This window comes from Phacochoerus africanus, chromosome 3 (assembly GCF_016906955.1).
Source record: "Phacochoerus africanus isolate WHEZ1 chromosome 3, ROS_Pafr_v1, whole genome shotgun sequence".
NCBI classification, from domain to species: Eukaryota; Metazoa; Chordata; class Mammalia; order Artiodactyla; family Suidae; genus Phacochoerus; species Phacochoerus africanus.
In genome coordinates this window covers 165,303,977-165,325,005 of record NC_062546.1, presented here as the reverse complement: position 1 = coordinate 165,325,005, position 21,029 = coordinate 165,303,977, and the positions used below count along the sequence as shown (strand labels likewise).

Genomic DNA, 21,029 nt, shown 5'->3' with positions numbered 1-21,029 from the left:
ACTTTTTCATATATGTATTTGTGCATATATATATTTTTTTTCATATTCTTTTCCATAATTGTTTATCTCAGGATATTTAATATAGTTCCCTGGGCTGTACAGTAGGACCTTATTTTTTACCCATCCTATGTGTAATAGTTTGCCTCTGCTAATCTCAAACTCCCAATCTTTCCCTTCCCCAGTGCCCCCCTTGGCAACCACGAATCTATTCTCTGTGTCTGTGAGTCTGTTTTCATTTTGTAGATATGTCCATTTGTGTCCTATTTTAGATTCCACATATAAGTAATATCATATAGTATTTGTCTTTCTCTTTCTGACTTACTTCACTTAATATGATAACCTCTAGGTCCATCCATGTTGCTGCAAATTCTTATTATAAAATAATAAATTCTTATTATAAAATAATCAAAATGTCTCTGCTTTTATCAGTTATTTACTTCTTGTCATGTAAATTATTTCATTTTGAACTTTAAGATAACTTTTATTACTTAACCTTGTAATCTTCTAAAAATAATGATGCTAAATCACTTAAAATTAATCAAAATAATTCAGGTATTCTACTGGAATATTGCTACTGCATGGGTTGAAATGGCTTTTCCCCCAGTTTGCCACATTCATAATTACCCTTCCTCTTTTTTAAAATGACATTACTTAATTATGTATAATCAAACTTGGTTGACAGTCTTACACATAAAGTAGGCTCTCAGCTGTTGATTGATGTCCTAATTTAAGGTTAATTGCAAGTGTCTGGGTGTAGGTTGACACAATTTAACAACTTGAAAATTGTGCTTTGTAAGTAAGTATAAATTATTAAAACTTTTAAACATTTAACCTTTAAATTATCATTAAATCAACCAAATGAGGGGAAAACGTTCATAGAATATTTAAAGTAAAATGCATTTAGATTATTAAAATGAAGGGGAAACATCTATATTTGCAAGAAAATGTCCTTTATTACTTAATTAACTTTCATTGCCTCATAATGTAGTTCACTTCCTTAAATAGAGCTGTTCTCGGCATTGTATGATAAATATCTGTTATGAATTCCATAAATTATATTAAAGTACACACTTTATTATGGAAAAAAATTCTAAAAGGTCATGGACTTTCTAGTCTTCATAGCGAAACATCTCAATATGTTTCTTTTATTTTTTTTATTTTTTAACATATTTCTTTTAGAGTGTTAAAAAATTACGGGTGTAAGTTTGTAATTAAAAAATTTATGTCTGAGGGCAAAATCTTGCAGAATTTTTAACTTATTCTACTTGTGGATGTTGATAAAATTCAATTCTATTTTTGAGGTTGATTTGTGCAGCAAAAAGCTAGAACGAGCCGAACAGTTGATCGGTGGCCTTGGGGGTGAGAAAACACGATGGAGCCAAACATCTCTGGAGCTGGGGCATCTGTACATCAACCTGACGGGGGACATCCTCATTTCCTCAGGGGTCGTGGCCTACCTGGGAGCCTTTACATCTAACTATCGCCAGGTAGGAAGTACTAGTCAACCTCTAAGTTCTCTTCCTGACTCTCCCATTACAACCAACATTAACCTTAGGGGTTTTTGCTTGTTTGTGTGGATTTTTTGGTAAGTACAGGGGAGAAAAATATTTTCAAGTGATTTCTAGTTGTGTATTTTAGTTATTCTATAAATTAGCTCGGTAGCCAAAATGTATCAAATTCTCTTCTAAAATCAAATTGCCCTAGACACAACAAGATCTACTCTAGAATGTAATGTGAAATGGTAGACCTTAATGATAAAATTTCAGTTCTTAAATATTAAAATATCGGAATTTTTTAAGGGGTGTGTGTGTTTAATTAACTACTCTCTGAGTCTCAATATCATTTTGGAAACTAAACATTTATGGGATGAAAAGGTGAGCATGCCTACAACCCAATCCATAAGTGGTTTCTTTCCTTAGAAAACAAATACCAAGTTCCCTGCTTTGAATTCCTGCCTCTTTGATTGACTGATTCTGCTTCATCTTCTCCTTGACCCAACTCTTAGGCACCCTTCTTCATTCAGCTTTTTTCTTCTACATTTCACTCCCTTTCTCAATGAGACCTAGCATATTCTTCAGCTCTATTTAGGTGTACAATCCAGGACATAGCCCTGTCAAAGCAGGAGGAGAGATTTAGATAAAGGTAATGATACTAAGGAGAAGGGAGAAATTAAAAACATTTGGCAGTGGCTTCTGGTGTCAAGAGAAGAAGAGAGAGTGTGGGTGTGGGGCTTTATTGTTTTACAAAGCATTTGCTTATGCCTGGTCTCTATTGAGCTTCACTTAATTTCAGGGCTTTCTCTTAAGTAGGGATAATTCTTGGTGGCCACTGTTTTGGTTTGTTTATTTTTAACCAAACTGGTTTAAAATCCTCACATTGATCATGCTTCTGTCTTTAATCTTTTGAATTCTGGTAACCCTTGTCCTGGTGCCTTCATATTCTTCTTAGTTTTCTCTCTTCATTTGTGTCTTTGAATGACTGTAGTCATGGCCTTAACATCTCGTAGTTCAAATAATTAACATTTAACATGACACTACTCACCTGGTCATAGACTGGTTTGCTTGACAGTGTTATAGACTGAGATGTATAAAGATTAAGAGAATTGCTCAGAGCCACACTCCAGTTAATGACAGAGCAGGAGTGAGATTCGTTGTTGCCTGAATCCTAATTTAGCACTGTTTCTACTCTTCTATATCAACTTGGAACAATGAAAGAGGTAGCTGCAGACCCCTCTACCCCTTCCCTCCTCTCTTGGTTCCCAGCACACCTCAGGGTGTCTGCTCTGGCTCCTGGTTAGCCTTCCAGTGCTGTGCTGGAAGTCACCAGCCAAGACCACTCTTCCCAACCCAGCCCTCTCTGACAGACTTGTTCCACTGGATCTTGCTGATTCTCCAGGCCCCTGCTTCCACCAGAGGGGCGGCTGCCAATCAGACCAACCCAGAAAGGTTTCAAGGGAGCACTGAGGTCCAGGACTGAGTCCTTGGAATTTACTGGCAGAAGCAAAGCAGCTCTTGAGCTAGATGCAGGCTTATAGGTCCTTCAGTGACTCATGTCCACTCACTCCACCCCTGATCCAGGCAGACATATCTTCCCATCCCACCTCAACTGTAAAGACAGTTTTATCTCTTCCTTGCTTTACTACAGCAAACTAGCCTTTTATTTAACTAGTCTCTAATGTCATTTTTCCTTCCTGTGAATTCATTCTCTGAATCCTACTCTGTAACCATCTCTTTTATCTATTTCTCCCAGGCCTGGGCAGCCAGCATCTAACACTCCCATCCAAAGCTTCTAAGCATAAGGTTATAGTGGCAACTTCAGTGCTCTGCCCAGATTCCCACCTGGCTTCCTGTGCTTTCATGTCCAACAACCAGCACCTGTAGCTATTTTGGCAGACTTCCCTTGGGTTCTTAGAACTTCCTTTGTCCATTGCTGGGGAAGCTAAAATTGCCTGGGAACTTACTTCCCTCGGGAGTGGACCTTAATGAATGACTGACAGAGGTGGGAGCGTGAGAATGTCTCCCTTTCCTCTGGTTGGAACAGCTCCAAGGAATGACATACACTCCCTATAGGATCAAGCTGAAACCACCTGTACAGAACTTTGGCTGATCCCTCACTTTTCACTGGCTTCTTCCTGATTCCTGTACTGCTCCCTCTGTCATCCCTCCCTTGATAAATCATTTCACATAAATCATGTCAGAGTCTACTACTGGGAAACCCAAGTGAGACAAAAAGGCCTTACAATGATCTTGGCTCTAACATCAAGGTCTCTGGATACCAAGAGCCCTTACTAAGTAGCTAAACCCCCTCCCTCCAGGCTTGAGTCTGAATAGTTATCAATGATTCATCAACCCCTTTGTAGAGTTTCTGGTACTCTTCATAATAAAATGTAGAAAACTCCAATTCTCCTAGTCTAACTCAGCTCATAGTATTTGATTGCAATGCCCATGCCAAGCCCCCAAACCAAATCCTACAATGTTGTAAGGACATAGTGCCCTGAAGTTGAATTAATTTGTACTTTTTTTTTTGTCTTTTTGCCATTTCTTGGGCCACTCCCGTGGCATATGGAGGTTCCCAGGCTAGGGGTCATATTGGAGCCATAGCCACTGGCCTACACCAGAGCCACGGCAACGTGGGATCCGAGCCGGGTCTGCAACCTACACCACAGCTCACAGCAACACTGGATCCTTAACCCACTGAGTGAGGCCAGGGATTGAACCCACAGCCTCATGGTTCCTAGTCAGATTCGTTAAGCACTGATCCACGATGGGAACTCCTTGAACTTTCTAAGAGACATTTTCCCTACCAATATCAAAGTCGAAACTGGTGGTGGATATTTTCACAAGATGACACCCTTAATGGTCAGTTTTCCATTTTCACCATCTATCTTATCACCTGATTACTAGCCAAGGCACTTGGCTTGTATTTTTAGGTGCTTGATCAGAGTCTCTCGTGTTCATTCCGCTGTTCTCTGCTGCTACGCCCTTATGGATGTATAATTGGGCCACTTAAATTTCTAATCCAGAGTTCATCTGTGATAATATCCTATAATTAGCAACATAAACATCATTCCACAGCTACTATTGCTTTCGTTTTCCCTACTTCTTCCCCATGTCATTGGCTATTGTGCTTATACCAGCATCAAGCAATATGGAGAAAACCTTCAGACCTCTCCCCCTCAAATCTTCAGGCCAAAAAAAGGGATCAAAACATGCCAGGAAGAGCTATGTACTAGGAGACAAAAGCAAACTGGAAATGCTACCTACCCCGCCACCCATTTGGTCAGGCCACCTGTTCCTCTTATCAACAACCAACTCAAACCAAATAGAAAACCCAGATGATCGATATTAAGTATTCCTGAGAGTCCTGTCTTAACTCAGTTTTGAATCATTATTAACAATTCTCTTTTGTGGGCAGTTTGCTAAGCCCTCACCCCATCCATTTCCTTATCAGTCTCTGATGCAACTGAGTTACAATTAGCACATACCCAACTTCCAGATACCCTCCAGCTTCCTAATACCCCAGCACAGCCTCTTCTTCCTTGTGCTTTAGGAACTATTCAAAAGACCCCATCCTCAGGAAGCCCAAAACCTAGCTAACCCCACCTCACACTGCTTGATGTATAGAAAGCCCCTTACAGTTCCACCTTGCTGTTACCCTGTGTCTAGGTGCAGCCTCCTGTGCAGCACCTTTCTCTCAATTGGAGCTGTAAGTAATAGAGTTCTTCCTTTCATTTATGTAAGTGTCTCTGTGTTATGTCCCATCATCCAAGGAAGCTTTTATCATACCTAAGATCATGTAATGATGAGACAGAAGCCTGGCACACAACAGCTTAATCAAAAGAAAAATCAACATCATCAGTAAATGAGGAATTTGAAATCATGAGCCATTGATGGAACACAATGGGAAGAACACATTATCATTTCTGTGGTATTCCTGCCAAAGTAATTAATCTGCATGACCCAAACTGAATCATGAGAGAACATCACAGAGGCCTAATTGTGAGGCGTTCTCCAGAATAACTGGCTAATCAAGATCATGAAAGTTATCAACTGTCCCCAAACTATCATAGCCTTTCATGTGCAAACTTAAAGGAATATTGGTCCAATCTATTGCACAGGAACCCCAGAGCGATTGTAGTGTCCACCATGCCCTCTTAGACAGTGTCAGTTGGCACACACAGCATCCTCATTTGCCCATGAACTGGTACCAACCCCACATTTCCACCTTTTCCTCACCTTCCTAAACTGTTTTCTCTCCAATCATGTCTTTCACTATTTCTGAACCCTTTGATGTGTTACCTCAAATTGGACCTTGATTTCTGATTTTCTAAGTGTGCACCTAGACTTGAAGTACCCTTCTGGTTCCTGAGCATTTTAGCAAACTGTGCCCCAGATGGGGTATCCCAAACTCCAGTACATGCCCTGATATTTATTGGCGCCGAAAATCCTGCTGTGGTTTCTCCCCAGGACACATGACAGCCAGACACAAATGTTTTCTATGTCCCCTACCACTTCCAATTAGATTTATTTTTATACATAATTTTGTAGTATGGTGTGCTGATATTTGTAATTCGAAGAAAATAGGTAGAAAAACCTAGCGATCTCCATATACTTTGTCAAGTGAAGCTTTGAAATCATAATTGGCAACGATTTTTTTCCAGATACTAAGTTCTGGGTAAGTGATCTGTCTAAATTTTATCTTAACATTAGATAGAATTAATTTTCACTTGAATACATAGTAGAGCTCCTAAATTATAATTTTACTTCAAAATGTGAAAAAAAAAAGTTATTTTGAGGTAGAGTTTCAGTAATGGTTTGTTGACTCAAAGTGTAACCAAGGAGTTTACAAAGCATTTGTTTGGCAACCTCCAGCCTCATTTCTGTATCTTTCTGTGTATGTCTTAAAAGAACCAAATCAAAGAGTGGACAAACTCGTGCAGAGGAAGAGACATCCCCTGCTCTGATGATTACTCGCTTATGAATATCTTGGGAGAAGCAGTGACAATTCGTGCCTGGAATATTGCTGGATTACCTTCTGACTCATTTTCTATTGATAACGGGATCATCATAATGTAAGAAAAATATTTTTCTCACCAATAATCTATTAATCAGTGGATTTATTTATCTGTGCACCTTTTTAACACTCACAGCTAGTAAACTTTTATAGGTGAGAAAAACTTAATTAGCTAAGTTAAATATGAATAATCACTTCCTTCTCCTATTAAGACTGGAATAGTTGAGTATTGGAGACAGTAGTAAATAAACCAAAAACCCGAAATGACTTTTGCTTAATTTTTCATCAATTTCTAGCACATAGAGCAAAACCCTGTCTTAAATTCTGAAGTCCAAAATTTTCATTCCCATAGAATATAGGCTTTTGTTATCGCAAGTCAATAAATCATGCAGAAATGGATTTGTGGTGGTGATGTCTTAGTCTCTGCTGGGTGTGGGACCAACATAAATGATACGGATACATCTCTGGGTTCTGGGCTGGTTGGGGCTTTTAAAATAGTGGTGCCGTTCCTGGGAGTCTCCTGGTGAATAGGAAAATCCCATGGAGATTGGGCTGGGAGAATACTGGAGGCTTATCCAGCCTCACCTTTCCCCCACTTCTCACCTCCCAGAATCCAAAGGCCTGAATGGGAGGACAAGCATTAACTGTGTTATTTTCAAGGTCACGTTACCATGGGTTTCCTATCACTGAGCCTGTCTTCTTGGAGGTCTTAACATGTTGGGAATAGCATGAGTGAACTATCAGTAGGAATGTTCAGCTCAGTGTTTCACGTCTATTTTGATTAGTTGTTTACTCCTGAAAAAGCAATTGATCTGATAGGACTTAATTTAAATTAAAAATGGTTGAGGCATGTAAATTTTTTAAATAGAATCAACCACTGTGTGAAAATCAGCTGTTATTAAAATTTTGTGTGTGTTGGGAGTTCCTGTCATGGCGCAGCAGAAACGAATCTGACTAGGAACCATGAGGTTGTGGGTTCGGATCCCTGCCCTTGCTCAGTGGATTAAGGATCTGGCATGGCCATGAGCTGTGGTGTAGGTTGCAGACTCGACTCGGATCCTGCATTGCTGTGGCTCTGGCGTAGGCTGGCAGCTGTAGCTCCGATTAGACCCCTAGCCTGGGAACCTCCATATGCCACTGGTGTGGCCCTAAAAAGAAAAAAATATATATGTGTAATATTTATGAAGATTATTCTACCAATTTAAACTTAGGTGAACAAATTTCTTTACTGCTCAACAAATGATCCTGACATACAGACTTTTTTAGCATTTGTTTACTGAAGTGTTCTAAAAAGATTTGAAGTATGCGCAGTTTGAATATATCATAAAACAGGATAAAATCTGTTTAGAAGTTAAAGAGGCAGTTACCATTAGGTCCTTGAGACAAGCTAATCCCTATGATTGGGTCTTGAATTAAGTTCATGGCTTTCTGATAACTAAAAAAAAAAAAACAAAAAACGGAAAAGCTGTGTCACACAGTTCTCATTTTTTTAATCAAACAGATCTTACTTAGGAAAACAAATCTTTTCAGGAAATAAACTTACATTTAATTATTCCACTGGTTTTGGAGAAGATAATCAACTTTTCTTTGCAGGACTAAAATTAAGCACAATGTATTGTCCTCCCTGATCCAAGGGGACCTAATTAGCACTAATGGAGGGAAAATAGCAAATGAAGACAGGAGTTCGATACTATATCAGGGGAAATATCCTAATGGACAGATTGATGAGTTAATGGAAAATTCCCAAGAGAAGTAATGTTAATGCAATTGAAAGAAGGCAAAGAGTATGGGGGGAAAAATAAACATACTATTTGTAATTCTTTAAAAATAAATAAATAAAATTAAGCACAAGGTACTCTGCTCTGATAATCTAAATTAATCCAGAAGAGAAATAATAGAATATAGATAAATGATAAATATGTATATTAGTTTGCAGCTAAAACAGATTTTTTTAAGTGCCTTTTAAAAAGTGTAGTTCATTTTTTAAATTACTTAACAAGTAAGTGGCATACAGTTTGCATGAACATTTAAGGTTAGAATACACCTTAGGCATTGACATATATAGGAGGTTTCTGAGCATTTAAAAGTTCACCTTTTGAAAGCCTCATATATGGTTGGTGGGAATGCACACAGGTGCAGCCACCGTGGGAAACAATGCAGAGATTCCTGAAAAATTAATAATAAAACTACCATATGATCCAGCCATTCCACATCTAGGTATTTATCCAAATAAAAACACTAGTTTGAAAAGGTATATGCATCCCTATGTTCATCACAGCATTATTTACAATAGCCAAGATAAGGAAGCAACCCAAATGTAACAGATGAATAATAAAGATGTGGTGTATATATACAATGACGTACTACTCAGCCATTAAAAAAAAAGAATGAAATTTGAAGTTCTTTTGTGGTGCAGTGGCTTAAGGATCCAGCACTGTCACTGCAGTGGCTTGGGTCACTTTTGCGGCATGGATTCAGTCCTTGGCCTGGGAACTTCCACATGCGGCAGGCGTGGCCAAAAAAAAAAAAAAATTAATGAAATCTTGTCACTTAGGACAACATGGATGGACCTTGAGAGTACTGTGTTAAGTGAAATAAGTCAAATGGAAAAAGACAGATACTACATGATTTCACTCATATGTGAAATATTAAATAAATAAATAAATAAAACAAATACATATGTACAGAGAACAGAGTAGTGGTTACGGGGGGTGGGGGAAGAGGTGTCGGGGGAGGGTGAAATAGGTAAAGGAGTCAACAATATGATGATGGAGTGAAATAGGTAAAGGGGTCAACTATATGGTGATGAATGGAAACCAGATCTCTGGTGGTGAGCATGCTGTAGTGTATACAGAAGTCAAAATATAATATCGTAGATATGATAAAATTTTATTTTAAAAATTTCAATAGAAAAAAAGTCTACCTTTTACTTTTGTCTAGCTGAACCAATTAACTTCAGCCTAAAGAATAGTCTGATTTTATTTTTATTATTGTTGCTCTTGTTTCCCTCTTCCCAGTCAGTTATGAATATAGTTGGTCCTACCCTGTATAGTGGTAGATAGATAATTACCATATTTGCAATTTATATACCTTTGTTCTACCTAGAAGGACATTTACAACCTATTTCTATAACTCTGTCCAGTCAGTGGAGGGTAAATTTCTTCTTTTTTCTAGCAAATAAATGTACCCTTTCTTTGGGATCCAGTCATATTTCAATAATACTCCAGTGGTGTTCATGAATATTTCTGCTTTAAAGGTTTCAAATCTTTCAGTGATTATTTTTCAAGGCAAACTTCCATTTTGGGAGAGACTGAGATAGAAAATGGTTTTTATGAGCCATAACCCCTACCTACATTTTTGCTCTTTGTAAAAGTGTTGAAATATTAGCAACAAGTTATGGTAGCGACCTTACTAAGAAAGAAATATTAACATTTTTCATTCTTGGCTTTTTTGTCAATGATTTTGGTAATCTTACACTGAGAGCTTTCAGTAGATAGGTCAAGGTGATTGTTTTGAAGTATCAGGCAAGTATCTTACCTACTTGCTAGAGAGTTCTTCCATTCCCCATACCTAAAAGGGAGCATTACTAAGGACCTGACCCTGTGCTGAGTGATTTTCATAGACTATCTCAGCTGAGGGAGGAGTCAATTATTTAGGGAACTGGAAGAATATATAAAATTTGGACATGTTAGAACATAATTAACTTTTGGAGATACTGACACTTGAAGGTCCTTGACTAATCAGAATTTCAAGTGCTAATGATAACATTGTGTAATTGAATTCTATCTGAACGTTTCACAAAGTATTATTAGGATTGTTCAACAGCTTGGTAGATAGATCAGCCCTATATCAATATAACTCTGCTTTTTAAAAATGCCTTTAAATTTTCATTTCTATAGAGTCAGATGAATTAGGTTTATTTCAGCAGTAATAATTGAGAGGAATACTAACCTTTCTTTGTTTTCGTGCGTGTGTAAAGAGGAAAATAGCAAAACTCTTTGAAATGCACCACTGCTATATATTCAGATTCCGTCCTTCCATGCAGACTACAGTGAATCTGTATTATCATGCTAGAAATCTCTATTTTACAAAAACCCAAAAGAGCACCAAATATAAGTCCTCTCTAGACTATAATAAAAGAACAAATACTATCAAAACTTGGAGTTGTGGGTGCTATAAAAATTCAGTTTCCATTTGGGAACCACTGGTTTTAAAGCATTTCTGGATTCAAGAATGTTTGGTGGAGAAAATAAGAAAGATTGTATACAGAAATGTCTCTGTCTTCGTCAAAAAAATAATGCAAGTTCATGATGGAGAGGAAATAATAAATACAGTACTCATTCATTTCAAATTCAAGAATTATATTCTTACAGAAAGTGAAGATATTTAAGCAATATGTGTTGTATATAGCTCTCCACAATAATTATTGTTAGATACATATACATAATTTAAAACCAGTACATTCTTTTCTACCTACCCTGAAGAATATTTCCCAGAAATTTTATTCATCTGATATGTTATTCTATGGAAGCTCTAATCTTCAAAAACAAATATTGTAAGCTGAAGCCACAACATTGTCCTATTATTGAATCAAAAAGATGTTATATTTATTAAAGGCGTTCTTTGGGGAAAGTAAGTTTTAATACAGCTGTAAACTTGGTATTGAACAATGAGTGTGTATTTATTATATTTTGTATATGTAACTAATATACAAAGAGAGAAAGACAGAGAGACCGAGAATAGATACCTAGTTATGCCTAAACAATTTATTTGAAAACATTTTCATTTTTTCCGTTGCATCTTTGTTGAAAATCAGTTGTCCATATTATGGGCAGGTCTATTTCTGCATTGTATATTCTGTTTCATTGATATATCTGTCTTGATGCAAATGCCACATTCTCTTAATTAGTGTAATTTATATTAAATCAGATAATGTGTCTTCCAACTTTGTTCTTTTTCAAAAAGTTGTTTAGTTTTTACCTTTCAGTATAAATTTTGGAATATCTACAAAAGATTCTGCCAAAATTTTGATAGAGACTGCTGGATCTATAGGTCAAAATTTGGGATAATTTGATAACAATGTATTTTCTATTCAATGAACACAGTCTATCTCTCCATTTATTTAGATCTTCTTTGATGTCTTTTATCAGTGTTTCATTAGATTTATACACAGTACTTTAAAATTTTTGTGTGCTATTATAAATGTTACTTTTAAAAAATTGTTTAGTTGTTCACTGCTAGTATTAGGAAAGCAATTTATTTTTGAATATTGACCTTTTTACCTTGTGACCTTGATAAATTCATTTATTCTGGGATATTTTGTGTAGATTCACTGGGATATTCTATAGAGAAAGTTTATTGCCCACTTTTTAATCTAAATTTTTTTTTCTTGGCATGTAGCACTGACAAGGACTTCCTATACTGGCAAATATAATATATAATATTTATACTTGTTATGCAAGTATAACTTATACTGGCAAGTATAATGGATGAAACTGAACATTGTTGTCTTTAACTCAATTTTCTGAAAAAGGAGTCAGTCTATGACTATGCATATGGGTTTTGGTAGGGTTTTTTTTGTACATCCTTTTTATCAGGTGAAGGAAATTGCCTTCTCTTCCTGGTTTGCTAGGGGTTTTTATCACTAATGCTTGATAAATTTTATCATGTGCTTTTTCTGCATCTATTGAGATGACCTTATGGTTTTTAAAATTTAGTCTGTTAATGTGGTGAATTGTATTGATTGATTGATTCATTCATTCATTTTAAACCTGCCTGTATTCCCAGAATAAGCCCTACCCTCTCATCATCTATTTTCCTATTTACATGTTTCTGATTTAATTTGTTAATACTTTGTGGAAGATTTTGCTTTTATGTACATGAGGGATATTGGTATGTGTTTTCTTTTATTGTAATGTCTGTATGGTTTTAGTAGCAGGATAATGAGTGAACTGGAAAGTGTTCTTTCCCATTCCATTTTTTGGAAGACATGATGTAGAATAGAATTCTTTCTTTCTTCAAATGTTTGATACAAATGACCAAAAAGTAGTTCCTATTGTGGCGCAGTGGAAACGAATCCGACTAGGAACCATGAGGTTGCAGGTTCAATCCCTGGCCTTACTCAGTGGGTTAAGGATCTGGTGTTGCCGTGAGCTGTGGTATAGGCCCCAGACGCAGCTCGGATCGCACACTGCTGTGGCCCCGGTGTAGGCTGGCGGCTACAGCTCTGATTCGACCCCCCTAGCCTGGGAACATCCATATGCCACGGGTGCGGCCCTAAAAAGAAGCAGAAAGAAAAAAAAAAAAAAGAAATGACTGAAGAAACTGTACCTGGACTTTTCTTTGTTTGATGATCTTATCTATGAATTCGACTTTAAAATACTTGTAGGATTTTCAAGTTATCTGTTTGTTTGCAAGATTTGGAGGTATCCATCTCTTAAGAAATCAGTCCATTTCAACTAAGTTGTCAGATTTATGGGCATGGAGTTGTTTGCAGTATTCCCTTATCACCCTTTCAGTGTGTGCAGGGTCTGTGATAATCTCTATCATTCTTTTTTTTTTTTTTTCTTGTCTTTTTTTGTCTTTTATCTGTTGTTGTTGTTGCTATTTCTTGGGCCGCTCCCGCGGCATATGGAGGTTCCCAGGCTAGGGGTTGAATCAGAGCCGTAGCCACCGGCCTACGCCAGAGCCACAGCAACGCGGGATCCGAGCCGCGTCTGCAACCTACACCACAGCTCACGGCAACGCCGGATCGTTAACCCACTGAGCAAGGGCAGGGACCGAACCCGCAACCTCATGGTTCCTAGTCGGATTCGTTAACCACTGTGCCACGACAGGAACACCTATCATTCTTGATGTTAGTAATTTGTACCTTATTTGTTTAGCTGGACTTGGATAAATTTTGTTGATCCTAAAACAAGCCTTCTATTTAATTGTTTTTCTCCTTTTTTTTTTTTTTTTTTTGGTATTCAGTTCATCAACTTCTGGTTTAATATCTATTATTTATTTTTCCTTTGTTTGCTTTTGACCTAAATTTCTCTTCTTTTTCATAAGGTGGACCCTTAGGTGATTGATTCTGTATTTTTATTCTTTTCTAATCTATACATTTAATGCTATGCATTTTCCATTAATAATCACTTTAACTACATAGCACAAATTTTGATATGGTCTTTTTTTTTAATATTTTCTAACTTGTCTTGAGGATTTTTCTTTGAGCTGTAAGTTATTTATAAAATGCATTATTTAATTTTCAAATATTTGAGAATTTTTGAGGTTTCTTTCTGCTATTTGCTTTTTAATTTTTAACAATTCCATCATGTTCAGAGAGCATAATTATGATTCCAATTGCTTTAAATTTGTTGCAGTTTGTTTTGTGGCATAAATATGGTCTGTGAGAATGTTCCATGTACACTTGAAAAAAAATATGTGTTATTGGATGGAGAGTTGTTTAAACACCAATTGGGTTGAGTTGTTTAAGAGTGTTTTTCACATCTTCCATGTTCTTGCTAATATTCTATCTGCTTGTCTCTTTGTTCCTATCAGTTTTAGCTTCCTGTATTTTGGAGCTCAGTTGTTAGATGCATTCAAATTTAAAATTATTATGTATTCTTGATGAATTTTTGTCCATATGTATTGTTCTTCTTTATTCCTGACACTTTTCCTTGTTTTGAAAGTCTCCCTTTAGAACTTTTTCTTGTTCTGAAGTCTCCCTTTTTCTCATAATATTATAGCTGGTCCAGCTGTCTTTTAATTGGTGTTTGTATGATATATACTTTACTGTCATTTTACTTTTAATATAAATATCTTATTATACTTAAATGGGTTCCTTATAGACAGCATACAGTTAGATCTTAGATTTGTTCCAGTCTGATAATCTCTCTCCTTCAGTTAGTAAATTTAGACAACTTTATACTTGTGTTTGAGATCATTGAATTTGTATTTACTGTTTTATTATTTTTCTGGTTTTATATCTGATTTTCATTGCCTTGTAACCATACAGATCCCATTTACCCTCCTGTTATGCTGTATTAGTCATATGTATTATGTCTGCATACATTGAAACTCTGTCCCTCTCCCCCACATTGTTAATATTTTGTCTCAATATTTATATTTTAAGGAACTTAAAAGGGGGAAATAGCCTATAATTTTTTTGCTATTTTTCACACTTATTTTATTTTTAAAATTCACTATAATGTCATTTCCTTTAAGGGTGAAGAACTTTAGCATCTGTTTAGAGTAGATTTGCTAGCAAATAATTTTTTTAGTTTTGTTCATTTGAGAATGTCTTTTTATGCTTGAAAGATATTTCTGGTGGATTTAGAATTCTGGGTTGACAGTTCTTTTCTTTCAATACTTTAAGTATGTTCTCCTCTGTTATGGCTCCATAATGTCTGATGTAAAATCTGCAGTATTTTAAATTATTGTCATCTATATGTAATATATCATTTTTCTCTGACTACTTTTAAAATATTTTTTCAAGTCTTTGATTTTTAGCAGTTTGATTATGATGATGCTGGGTGTGGGTGGATTTTTTTTCCTTAGTTTCTCCTTTTTGAGAATTGCTGAGTTTTGTGAAGCTGTAAATTTATGTGTTTCACTGAATTTGGAAATATTTCAACCATTTTTTAAAATGTTTTCTACATCTAATTTCTTTGTCCTCATCATGACCCCAGTGACATGAGTGTTTAAATATTTTTTTCACAGGTCTTTGAGCCTCCCATTCTTTTTTATTGTCCACCTTTTTTTCTCCTCATTGTTCAAATTGTATTATTTTGATTCATGGGTTTCTTCTGTTGTCTCCTTTCTGCTGTTGAGTCCTTACAGTGAAATCTTTATTTCCGATGTTACATTTTTCAGTTCTAAAATTTCCATTTGGTTCTTTTTATACATTCTATTTCTTCTGCTGAGAACACCTCCCTTTCCATTTATTTCAAAATGTTCCTTTACCAAATGAAGTGCGGTTATAGTAACTGTTTTAAAGTTTTTTTTTTTTCTGATAATTCTAACATTTTGCTTTTACTTGGAGAATTAGTCACATTCTGGTTCTTTAGATACCAAGTAATTTTGGATTGAATCCTGTTACAGCAGCCTGAGCAGATTATGACACCTTTCAGACTTGATGCATAGCAGAGGCCCCTTTCCCAGCATTTCTCTCCAGAGAAATGGGTTTTGCTCAATGTTTCAGGGGACTGCTCTGCTATGGTATTACAACCCTGTGGCTTGGGTTAACCTGGGAGTAGGGACAGAAGAGAAGACAGAGATCCCCTCAGCACTCTCTAGCTTACATGTGATCATTTTCTCAGTCTTCTAGTTTGAATTTTTGCTACCCGTGCCTGCTGCACAGTTTCCTCCAAAGGGGCCTGTTGTCAGACCAAATCCAGAAGATAACCCCCCCACCTATACACACACATGAAACTCACCACCCCCTTATTGGTCATTCCTCAAGTTTTAACTTTCTTCCAATTCACTTGTTATTACTTACTTTTTAGAATCTGCAAGCTTTTGATTTTTGTGGCTTTTTCCCTTGAAGTTTTCATTGTAATCAATGACAGAGATAGGCTATGATGGACTTTGCCCACTTTGGTCAACACCAGAAGACCTTTCCTTTAATTTTGAGATGGTGTTCTTTGGACCAGTATTCTCCATGCAACGATAATCTCTTATAAAATGTCCATTTTAGAATAAGTTGACTCGTATGGTGTTTGTCAGATTTTTTTTTTTTTGCTGTTTCCTTTTCAGTAAATTATTATATGCAGATTTTATTTGATCTGGGGAAAAAAAGGGTAAAGAAGAATCAGCATGGATCCTTCCCTCGAAGAATACACAATTTAACCAAATGATGCAGTTAAGAAATTACCATAGTAGAATATTATCATTATATGAAAGTACCATAAATGTAATATGGATGAATGGGTAAAAATGGTCAGAGAGAATAGAGATCAAGACAGGCTTTTGTGGACTGCACGGCATTTGAGTTAACCTTAAAACATGAGTAATACTTGAACGTGAAAGGATGGGGAAGAAGTGCATTTTGGGTAAAGAAACAGCATGAACAGGTAGCTAAAAAATGTAGAAGCAACAGAAGGAAGAGTGAGTCATTCAGTTTCTTTAGGGAGGCATGAATGCTAACACTCACATAATCCTCCAACCTTAAAAATATTTCTGTGATGTAAAAGAGACATGGAAACAACCCAAATGTCCATCAACAGATATTTAGATTAGGAAGATGTGGTATATATAATGATGGAATACTACTCAGCCATAAAAAAAGAACAAAATGATGCCATCCTCAGCAACATGGATGGAACTAGAGACTCTCATACTGAGTGAAGTAAGTCAGAAAGACAAAGACAAATACCATATGATATCACTTAAATCTGGAATCTAATATTTGGCACATGAACCTTTCCACAGAAAAGAAAATCATGGTCTTAAAGAAGAGACTCGTGGTTACGAAGGGGGAGGGGAAGGGGGTGGGATGGATTGGGAGCTTGGGGTTAATAAATATAGACTATTGCCTTTGTAATGGATTAGCAATGAGGTCCTGCTGTGTAGCACTGGGAACTATGTCTAGTCATTCATGATGGAGCATGATAATGGGAGAAAAAAGAATGTATACATGTATGTTTAACTAGGTCACCATGCTGTACAGTAGAAAATTGACAGAACACTGTAAACCAGCTATAATGGAAAATATAAAAATCATTATACAAATCAAAAAACATTCTATAATGTAAAAGAATGAAACAACTACATACATATAAGTTTTGTTCCTTTCTAATTTCCCTCTCACTCCCTTTAGCTTCTTATGGATATGATTCTCTTTTTTATTTGTTGATTATATCTAAGATATTTCACTACACTTTTGTTCTAATTTCTTTCTAAATTAATATAATGAAATGAATTATCCCCCCCAATCATATGTTGAAGTTATAACCCACATTGTGATTGTATCTGGAGATAGGGCTTTCAAAGAGGTAATTAAGGTTAAATGAGGTCATAAGGACTCATCCAATAGGACTAACGTCCTTATAAGGAGAGAAAAAGACATCAGGGATGTTCATACAGAGCAAAGACTCCCTGAGGACATAGCATCAAGAGGGCAGTTTTGTCTGCAAGCCAAGGAGAGGGGCTTCTGGAAAAACCAAACCTGCTGACACCTTGATCTTAAACTTCTAGCGTCCCAAATTATGAGAAAATACATTTCTGTATTTATTATGGCAGCCAACACTGACTAATACATTATATAATGCTATTATTGGAAGGTTGTGGTTATTTTCATTTGGGACAGATTATCCAATGAAACTTTAAATTTATGTTAAGAGATGGAATTGAATATATTATCCTTTTTCATATCCAGCTTTTTTTTTTTTTTTTTTGCACAAGTCACCTTTTATTTTCTCTTCCTGCTCTTCTGATACTCTGCCTGAATTTGCTGTGCTCACTTTTGATAAATATGGCAGTATCTTTAAGATACTGGCCAAAATTATGATTTTTGTTTACTGAAATTTCTAAGAGAAAGAAAAAGAGCAGTAGTCTTAATACTGATTACATTTCACACGAGGCAAGAAGCTTTATGGTTGGATACCATGTGGTGATGGCAGATACTGGTTAACTCTTTATGACCCCACAACAATCTGGGCAATAAACTGGGTGCCTCATGGTTCACTGCTCTTGTTCTTATCCTAACACGGGGATGAGAGTGAGAATAAAGCAGTAAGTGTGATCTCTCTCAGTGCCAGAACCCTGACTTTCAGAGAATACATTTCTGTCTATAGGCTCACAGTCTCTAGGCAAGCATGTAGTGAACTACATACGTGACATTAAATATACAGGTGTTTGAAACAATTTCTGGGTCAATTGGGTTAGCACTTAAGGGTCAGTGGTTATTATGAAGGTTAGATGATAAAATTTTCTTCCCACCTTTTTTTTTTTTTAAGACCATTCCATTTTTAATGGTCTAGATTCCAAAGAGAGACATGATGTCTCCATCCTTTATTTTTCCATCTTGTACAAATGATATCAGGGAGAAGCTGAAATGAGGTGGTTTGGTCAAAGTTACATGAGTAATTAATGGCAGGACCTAGTGAAGAATTGCAGTTTTCTTATATCTAGTACTCTTGATGGTTAGCATTATGATTTAAAAAGCAAGAGCAGCAAATATTTTCAAAACCATAATTAACATTTAGAGAATTGTAATTTTCCAAAAGGAGTAAAAGAACTTGTGTTAAATTCGCCAGATGGCTTTTAGAGTTGCCAATCTAGTAGCCTGCTGAATTTAAATGTCTCTGCTTCAAGAACACAGTCTTATAGAAAAATAGAGTAAAATATTACTATAAAGCATAAACTGAAAGAAGGTGATTCATGCATCAGCTTAGATATGAATCATGACTTTACCAGCATTGTCTTTCTTTTCCCTTTCAGGAATGCAAGAAGGTGGCCTCTGATGATAGATCCTCAAGGTCAGGCTAATAAATGGATCAAGAACATGGAAAAAGCCAATAGTCTTCATCTAATCAAACTGAGTGATCCTGATTATGTCAGGACTCTGGAAAATTGCATCCAGTTTGGTACCCCTGGTATGTAGTTGAACAACAAACGTACATTACAGAAATGCCTGGAGAGGACACAATAAACCCAAAGAGATATAGGAATTTTTTTTTAAGATATTTGTGTTAGACTTCCCCTCAGCTTTAATGATTACTTTCTTAATGTCTTTCATTATTTATTGATGGTTAATCAATGAGCGCTTTAGAGATCATAGCTCTAGCAGGTTAGGATGCTTTCTTTGTCTCAAGATTCATTTGTGACGTCTCCTTTAATTTATCTGTTTTAATTTTTGTCTGTTGTTTGCCATTCTTTAGTTCTCATTGTAGCTCCACTTGTACAATTAAAAGGGCCATTCGATATGCCAAAAGTATCTTAACTCAGTAGTCCAACTATCTATTTATTCTTTTCTCAGCTTATCCTACGAGAAAGTGGCAGAGAAGTGAGTATGCATTTCACATGGCTGACTATTATCTGCCATTTACAATGGAGAGATTAGAAACATGGCAGTGTTTCAGTAAAGCTCTATGCACAGGTCTCATTTGTCAAACAAAACAAAATACTTAAATGATTTGAGTAAATTGGGGCTGTTCTTCACATTTTAAATCCATGTTACCTATCAAATTTTGACTATTTATTTGACCAAATAAATTGCCAGCGTTATGAAAGTACAACATATTTAGCCTCTAGACAAGTTTAGCAAATCCCAGTTGCTAATAGAGCCAGGGTTACATGGAACAATCATAACAAATATACCAGATAGTCTTACAGTTTATTTTTGCATATTAATAATTAACCTTTAAAATGTTAATTATAATTTTAGGCTTGGTTTGGGTAAGCATAAAATGGAAAAAGTCTAAATCTACCTACAAAGTCTTGTGTTTATGTGTATGGACACACAGACACACACACAAGTTGTTATTTGATTCATCCAACTGGTGTTCTAGAATTATAGTGTAGTGACATGGAGTTACCAAGAAAGGGAGAACATGATCTCTACTGTCAATATCTTGCTTGTTTAATGGGCAAGGTCAGACTTGTAACTGTCATGTAAACATGTGTAACCGTTATAAAAGTAGAAAATGGACATACTTCAATAACTTTGTTAGGACTGCTGTGCTGGCTCTGGAATAAGAGTACCTGCCTTTCTTACTCAGTTACAGAATCCCAGAGAGGTCAGTTCAGGGACCTTTCTAAGACTCAGTTTCCACATCTATACTTTGACCGTATAGTGTGAGGAAGAAATGAGTTACTGTAATTAGAGTACTTACAACAGTGTCTGATTAGCTCAGTTTATATTATCTTTTGGTTGGGAGTTTACTATGTGATTTATGTTTATTATCTCTTAATTATATTAGAATCACATTTAATTATCTTGTAAAATAAGAAAGGCACAGATGGTGAACTTAGGAGAATTTAGAGGACTCAGTGAAGACTTCTTAAAAGAACTGGCACCTTACATACCTTAAGTAATTAAAATTACTTAATTTAAACATTCAAGTCATTTGCTGAAACAGTAAAGGCAATTAAGTGATAATTGAACATCTACCACATGCTGGACATACTGGAGATTTCTGCGATCATAGTCATATATCTTGATGTTAGAGAGGAAAGGGTCATACAGACAATCCTTCTAGAGTTTTTCAAACTATGGGTCACAGCTATGAGAGAGAGAATCAACTTAGTGGGTCAAGACCAGCATTTTTAAATGAAATGCAATAAAGAAGAACAGAATGTATTAAGCTACATTGCATAGGGTAAAATTTCATGAAATTTTAGAAGTTTTATATGTACATGTGAATATTAGATCAAAATTTAAAATGTATTTCTTACTTGGAGTTTTGGCCATAAAAATCTGAAATCCAAGAGTAATTCTTTTTCATTCTTCTTTGTGTGTGTGTGTGTGAGTGTGTTTTTTGTTTTTGTTTGGCGTGTGTGTGTGTATGTGTGCGCACACATACCACATCCAT

General features: G+C 36.0%; 1 protein-coding gene across 1 annotated transcript in view; it reads left to right on the top strand.

Moving 5' to 3' along the window:
* Window positions 1–21,029, top strand: part of DNAH7 (dynein axonemal heavy chain 7) — a 275,667-nt gene that overhangs the window by 173,698 nt on the left and 80,940 nt on the right. The window contains exons 45-47 of the mRNA XM_047773110.1: window positions 1,302–1,487; window positions 6,408–6,571; window positions 18,937–19,091. Of these exons, the coding sequence (XP_047629066.1) occupies window positions 1,302–1,487; window positions 6,408–6,571; window positions 18,937–19,091 (505 nt within the window). The remainder of the gene's footprint in view (window positions 1–1,301; window positions 1,488–6,407; window positions 6,572–18,936; window positions 19,092–21,029) is intronic.